The 6,708-nt window shown below is 53.3% G+C and overlaps 4 protein-coding genes across 6 annotated transcripts; 2 read left to right on the top strand and 2 right to left on the bottom strand.

The window, feature by feature from the left end:
• Positions 1-184: 184 nt before the first annotated feature.
• Positions 185-3,674, bottom strand: KVP17_004202 (uncharacterized protein; the record flags this gene model as incomplete). 3 transcript variants are annotated; one of them, XM_068522185.1, is made up of 4 exons in its annotated part: positions 185-251; positions 280-803; positions 833-1,691; positions 1,720-3,560. In XM_068522185.1, 4 exons carry the CDS (start codon positions 3,558-3,560, stop codon positions 185-187), a joined length of 3,291 nt encoding a protein of 1,096 aa, XP_068378965.1. The 3 variants fall into 3 exon arrangements, with proteins under 3 accessions (XP_068378965.1, XP_068378963.1, XP_068378964.1); XM_068522183.1 differs by lacking the exons at positions 185-251; positions 1,720-3,560 and having other exon boundaries at positions 276-778; positions 802-1,672; XM_068522184.1 differs by lacking the exons at positions 185-251; positions 280-803; positions 833-1,691 and having other exon boundaries at positions 1,716-3,674.
• Positions 3,675-3,686: 12 nt separating this feature from the next.
• On the bottom strand, positions 3,687-4,859 carry KVP17_004201 (uncharacterized protein; the record flags this gene model as incomplete). Its single annotated transcript, XM_068522182.1, has 1 exon — positions 3,687-4,859. One exon carries the CDS (start codon positions 4,857-4,859, stop codon positions 3,687-3,689), a length of 1,173 nt encoding a protein of 390 aa, XP_068378962.1.
• A 161-nt stretch (positions 4,860-5,020) lies between these two features.
• On the top strand, positions 5,021-5,473 carry KVP17_004203 (uncharacterized protein; the record flags this gene model as incomplete). Its single annotated transcript, XM_068522186.1, has 1 exon — positions 5,021-5,473. One exon carries the CDS (start codon positions 5,021-5,023, stop codon positions 5,471-5,473), a length of 453 nt encoding a protein of 150 aa, XP_068378966.1.
• A 198-nt stretch (positions 5,474-5,671) lies between these two features.
• On the top strand, positions 5,672-6,610 carry KVP17_004204 (uncharacterized protein; the record flags this gene model as incomplete). Its single annotated transcript, XM_068522187.1, has 1 exon — positions 5,672-6,610. One exon carries the CDS (start codon positions 5,672-5,674, stop codon positions 6,608-6,610), a length of 939 nt encoding a protein of 312 aa, XP_068378967.1.
• Positions 6,611-6,708: the final 98 nt, after the last annotated feature.

Raw genomic sequence — 6,708 nt, 5'->3', positions numbered from 1 at the left:
TTGTCAAGAAAAGCTTCGACATACCGGATACGACCCTTGACGGAGGCAATTGCTGCGCTGCACAATATGTCTGCACGCATGGCACTTATGAAAATTTCCACCGGCAATTAATTATTTGAACTGGGTCATGTTGTTTGTATGTTCAGAGTCATGTGACAAGTGGAGTTGTTTGTGTGTCGACGGGTTATTTCTGTAAAACCAACATGACTTCAGCCTGAGCACCCAGGGCCACGAGTTCCCTAAGCCATTCTCTGCGTGAGGAATTTGCGACAATCCTACCTTTGCTTTTGGAAGAGAGTGTCTCCTTGGCCTTTCACCTCTACGAACTTGGTTTCAATTCTCAAGGAGTCGTCAACATCAACAACCTTCCACAAGAACAAGTCAGGCAGCCCGTGAGACCAGTACGCGTAGTTCATTGAGAACTTCTCAAATACCCCGGCGAGCACAGAAGGCCCAATACCCACTGCCAAGGCCGCAAGCAGGCAGCCATACAACTCGGCATGGTCTTTGATATCGTCATCGGTCTGCTGGAGCAACCCGGACTTCATTGGGGACTTCCTCACAGACACCCCAGATATGCTAGATACCGGTCGACTGCTGGAGGATGTTTTGTTTCCTTGAGGCCCGCGAACCTCGCTGAGAGCTCGTGAAATGCGGATTGAGGAGTAAAATCCTGCGGATATCATTTGGCTGATTCCCTGCTTGTGGAAGTGTCGGAGCAGACGGATGTTGATGTTGAATCTGACGTCGAAGTCCCACGAGACACCAATAATGCGTTCTCCGAAATGCAACAAACATGACCTCTGGCGTGTTTAGCTTCCAAACCCCTTACCAAGACATCTCGAAATAGTTCATCTGCTGACGAGCTGCAGATTTCTCTGCATCGTCGTCGAACGCCCGGTCGCGCCACCCAGAACGCCCGCGTAAACAGGTCCAAAGGGAATGTCTGGAAGGGCGACAAGAAGGCCTCCGTAGGCGCCTCATCGTCGAAAAGTACGTCGTAAAGCATTATGCCAAAAATCTCCCTCAGAATCGCTCCCTCCGTGTGAGCACCCTGCCAGCCTCTCTGAATCATACTAGAAAGCACGTAGCTTTCGACCGTCACGATGGCGCTAGCTGTTTCCGTTGCCGACAGTTGCACGAGAGGTTCGTGTTCCGGCTGCATTTGAAACTTGCCGCCTTTTAATCGAGAGCCTCGCATCGCAAATGTCATCCAGGTTTCATGTGGCAGCCTGAAAGGCCCCTCTATCTGCCCCACTTCCACCTCAACGTCCTTTGCCTGATTAGACGATACCAAGATGGACTTCAGATAACTCATGACCTCTCGCGGCAGTTGTACCTCATGGGTCACGTCGAACTTGGAAAGCACCCTCTTCCGAATGGTGGCCAAGGTTACCTTCTTTTTCATGTTGCTTTGCTCAAGAAACCATTTGGACGTCATGGTGCTTATCCAGCTCTGACGAGCCTTCTTTAGGGCGATTCTCAACTGGTCAGCAACTTCGCTGCGGGCACCATCAACCAGCGGCGCCACTTCTTCAGTGCAATTCCCTCGGATTCCCCAGTATATAGCATCAGCGAACTGCTCCTCTCGCTCCCAGAGTCTCACCTTATTCATGTGGACCAGATTTGTAATGAGTCTGATGTACCATTTATAGCGGCGGTTGGTGCCCATGCCAGATAAAATCAGAAGGCTGTATCAGGTTGCCCATATTGCCTCACACCAACATGTCAGATGCCAGCCCAGGCTCTTTGAGCTTCTCCAGCGCCGCTACTGCCCTCCAAACGATCATGGAGCAGGTGTACACAGCTGTGAGTCGGTGCAATACAGGGTGCTCCATCCTCCGCTGGTCGAAGGATTCCAAAAGGTCAGGCCAGCTAAGTCTGCCTATGGGTTCGCTGGTATTTGTTGACCGTTCCAACGCTCGAAGGAGCTCTCGGTAAGAAGTCACCTGCGTGACCTCCCGTTCGTCTCGAATCAACATGTGACACAGTCCTTTCCGGCGGGGCACAAGAGGCAAGGCAAGACTAAATACAACACATAAGCGGTACAACCGAAAGAGGGCCTTACGCCACCTTTTGGGCTGCGTGTTGGTCATTTCGTAGGATTTCGCTCCCTCGCTCTGGTGGTAAGACGGAACAGAGAGTCCATGGCAAAAACGCTTGACATAGCACAGTAACGGGCCGCAGGCCAGCAACCCGTACGCAGCAACACGGCAAAGATCTTTCCGTTTGGCGCTGTCCATTGAAAGGAGATTTACCGCAGACGCTCTCTCAAAAGCCCGGATGTCCTGCAGGTTTCTAAACAGACAAACCGCTCCCCTGGATGTGTACTGTGGAAAACGTAATCTTCCCAGCTCAACTAGGAATTGCCGTCCCGATCCCGACATTCGACATTCAACGTCCCAGCTTGTGGTTAGCGCTGTGCACACAGTACGCATGAGGGCGTGCGTTCTGATAGACAGAGGGACCATCCGGAAGCCATAACACTCGTTCTGGAATTGAGCCAGAGAATGCATGAGCGAATTGAGACGGCGAAACGCCTGCAGAAGCGACAGAGGTAGAGCGACCATGTTACCTTGCAGACAGCCTTCAACGATTTTGAGCAGACGAGCCAATACGTGCTGCGTTCCACCATGATTGGTCTTTTGAACCGGACCGAAAAAGTGTTGCAGAGTGCGAGACCCAGATGTGCCAGTAGTAGTTTTGGGCTCAGTCCATCTCCCGTTGATAACACACTCACGGAGGTGCCAAACAAGTAGATTCGTTGTCCAGCCCGTAGGGCACATGTCATTTTTGCTCACGCCTCGGCGAAATTCGCGGAAGATTGACCGTACGGTTGCGGAGCGCAGACAGTTGAGGACCTCAAGGGGGTGGGGAAATTCTGGACAGTCCTCCAGATCTTGCATGAATACAGCCCTTGAAGGCGACTCGTCGGCCGATAGTTCAGGTCTCCAAACTGTTGCCATGTTCATAACCATCAGCTCCTGCACCTCAGGCGTCTTCAGAGCAGATGTCTCGGACCAACGTACGGTGGTCCAGTCAACCCATGGCCCCTTCCTCCACAACAACCGCGCAACCAAATTCTGCAACGGCGATTCGGCCGTATCGATGAACTCCTGTAGGTCGGTAAGCGCTCGCCGTTCCTCAAGGCTGAGCCATTGGGGCACGCCACAGGACAATCCCCAGCTCAGCAGAAGCCTCATAGCCCTGACGCTGGCAGGCACGTCGCCGACCTTGTCGTGGTCAAGCATCTCGGCCCCCGAGTCCTCAGATTCACTGGCGGACCCATTATGTGACTGGGCAGCAGGAGTTGGAACAGGAGCTACTGGATCACATTCCTCAGCCGAGGACGCTTCATGTGACTGGGCGCCAGAAGTTGGAACAGGAGCTACTGGATCACATTCCTCAGCTGATTCTGTAGGATCTGTCACCTCAATCTCTGTATCCACACCCGCATCGCCACTCTGCGAGCTGACGATGATAACACTCTGGTTTATCTGCGTCACGTCATTGGTGCTATCAGAGTCGCACTCTGAAACAGAAAAATCAGCAACTTCCATCGTCGGCAGCTCAACGCCCCCTTTGAAAGACGAGCGCTGCACCAGTCCCAGCGAGAACTCCGAGAACTCCGAAACTGCTTCAGTCTTCCGACGCTTGGATGACGAATCTTTCATTTTAGGTTTTGTTCACAGATCCAAGATCGTCGATAACCCTTGAGTCTTCTCTGCTTCCTTCCGGCGGCCAGTTTCGTCCGTCATCAAAATCAAACCAAAGGCTTGTGGTGTGGAGATACTGGTGTCCTCCAAAGCACCTAACCTCATAACAAACACCACAGGCTCCGTCGCCTTCAGACTGCACTCTCCCTTCACTGGGACATAGGGGTGAATTACTACCCGGCACTCGTTCTTGCCGTCGACCTCAGAGACAGTCAGAGCGGTAGCCAAAAATGCACGCGGGTCAATGGGAGATGTTGGCCCGTGTACAGGCTTCTTAGAAACTCCAGCAAACTCCAGCTCTCCGGTGCCGAAATCGTACTGGACAGGATACTCCCCGTTGAGGTGGAAAAAGCCTTCTTGACCGTTGCCAATATATAAAAACCTAGTCCCGTCTGCTGCCACACTGTACTCCGTCTCAGGCTGCTGGAAGTAGAATGCATCGCCACCAACCACACGCACTCGGCCAGGTACAGTGACCGAGGTGGGTTCTGATAGACCCCATAAAATGGTAGACTCCTCAGCAGCCTTCAGAATGGTAATGGGTGTGATATTGTTGGCCGAAGGCAACCCGTCTCGGATGCAAGTTACTGCTCCAGTCTCAGGATTGAATGTGAAGAAACCGTTGTAACCGACAGTACTGTGCCAAATAAGTACGTCGCTCCCGAAATCATACGCTGATGTTGTTGTCCCGCCAGCCTCGACCTGGATAACTCCGTGTGCCACAGACATATCCTCCAAGGGTCCTCGCCTTGGGGGTGGGGTGCACTCGGCCACAGGGCAAGAGGTGGGTAAGTGCTCGGCCACAGGGCAAGAGGTGGGTAAGTGCTCGGCCACAGGGCAAGAGGCGGGTAAGTGCTCCACTGCCGGGCATTCCGGCACTGGCGGGCAATTGCTCGGCCCCTCCAGCTGGGGGAATTCGCCAAACTCCAAAAGATGGAAGAATGTCCTGTTGGCGAATATCGTTTGGCTTGCAACCAGAGCCACGACGGCCATCCCCAGCCAGAACGCAACAGCCCCTGACCGAAGGCAGAATAGTAGCATGTGCCGCGCGGTTAATGCGTCAGGCGAGCTCACGGGGTCAGCCGAGGGCTCCGTTGAAATTTGGGGAGACTCAACCTCCTCCGACGGCGTGTCGTCTTGCATTACAGAGGTTCTGGTCCTCTTCGTTACTTTCCGACGAGACTTTGATGAATGGCTCGTCTTGGGAGACAATGCCTCCTCAAGTTCGTCTTTCCCAGCGGCTTGTGAGCGTCTTCGAGGTGGCATGGAAATAAGGGCTTACGGAAATCGAACCATTTGTCGTCATGCGACTTCCACCCCTAATCTCAACGACTCTCGGCGCTACTGTAGCCCTAGTCCACACACAGTGGAATGCCGAAATTGTCGACCGCTTAACAACCAGTGTGAGGTCTATTGTTGAAGCGGCCGACCACGAGTCGTTGATCGTTCCAGTGGATGGAGCGTGGGAACTGCCACTGGTCACGAAATGGCTGGCTGATAGCGGAAAAGTCGATGCTGTCGTCGCTCTGGGGTGCCTCATCGAAGGAGAGACATACCACATGCAGTACATAGCACAGGAAACAATGTCAGGTTTGATGAAGGTGCAACTGGACACCCAGATACCCGTAGTGATGGGATTGTTGACAACCAAGTCGTGGGAGCAAGCTGACAAGCGGTCCCAAGGAGACCAGAACCTAGGCATTCAGTGGGGGCACACAGCCAATCGTATGCTGGAGTACAAGCACATTCTTTCTTGATTGCTGATGCTTCAGTTGCTACGTATATTTTCTAACATGTGTTGGAGACAACTAAGGTATGTTGGCCCCACTAAGAATATGTTGTCTCCACCAAAGATCCATCTTATGAGTGCCTTGCGTTCTCAATTGGTATGGGCTAGTGTCGAAAGCTAGGTAGATACGCATCCAAATGGTATCCTGCGATATTATCACATTGAGATGAATCTTACATTCAGTGTAATCTTGCTTTCTGCCTTCGGCAGCGCCAAGAATGGCGTTGACATCAACAAGAAGTACCACCTGATGCAGACTACTGAACCTGCCGCGACAACTACTGCTCCAGCCGCAACTACTGCGCCGGCTGCAACTACTGCTCTCGCTGCGACGACAGCGGCAGCCACCACCGCAAAGCCAGCTGCAACCACTCTCGCCGCTACCACAGCGGCAGCGACAACCACAAAGCCAGCCACGACCACAGCTGCTCCGACCACCACCACGGCTGCTCCCACCACCACTACGGCCGCTGCGACAACGACTACCGCGGCAACCACCACGACTGAAGAGTGTCCCGAGGAATGTCCTGAGGACGAGTGCCCTAAGGACGAAGGAGAATGCGCTGAGGACGAAGAATGCGCTGAGGACGAAGCCGAAGAGTGCTGCGACGATGCTGATAACAACGGATGCGACGACGGCAGCGGATGTGATGGGGGTGACACCGGAGGTGACATGTGCGATGGCGGAGATGAATGCGCTCCAGAAAACGGGTGTGGAGCCAGCTGTGCCAACGCGCAAAACCTGAGTAGCTGTTGCCAGTTCATCAAGCTGAACCGTGTGCTGGCGAAGCACCTTGGAATGGACTTCGATGACGATGTTATGGACTCGTTCGGAGAGTCTACAGGGTTCGCAGTTATGCCTAGCCGAGAGGCAGACTTCGAGACCTACGATGCTGAGAGTATGGCAAATGATTCTTCTGCTTCAAACCCCCAGGGAGTGGAGCCTTTCGAGGCGAAGACGCAACTCCTCCCGACTGCTGAAGCTCAAAAACCCGTGCCCTCTGTGATCATCAACGACCAAAAAACCGTCCCCTCTGTGATCATCAACGACCGCCCCGAGACTAAAGCCAATGGCGTACAAGGTCTCAAGAAGCGACTCAAATGAAGAGGTTGCGGGAGGGATGATGCAAAGATTGAAAGGCTAGATTCCAGGAGTTAAGGAATCCAGCAGATGTTGCAGGTCGTCTGCATAGTCGGGGTACG

Source organism: the organism of the source record quoted next (assembly GCF_019968985.1).
Source record: "MAG: Porospora cf. gigantea B chromosome Unknown PgB_NODE_1278_length_6708_cov_109.737, whole genome shotgun sequence".
In the NCBI taxonomy this organism is placed as follows: domain Eukaryota; phylum Apicomplexa; class Conoidasida; order Eugregarinorida; family Porosporidae; genus Porospora; species Porospora cf. gigantea B.
The sequence above is the reverse complement of the archived record's forward strand: the minus strand, read 5'-3'. Positions and strand labels throughout refer to the sequence as shown.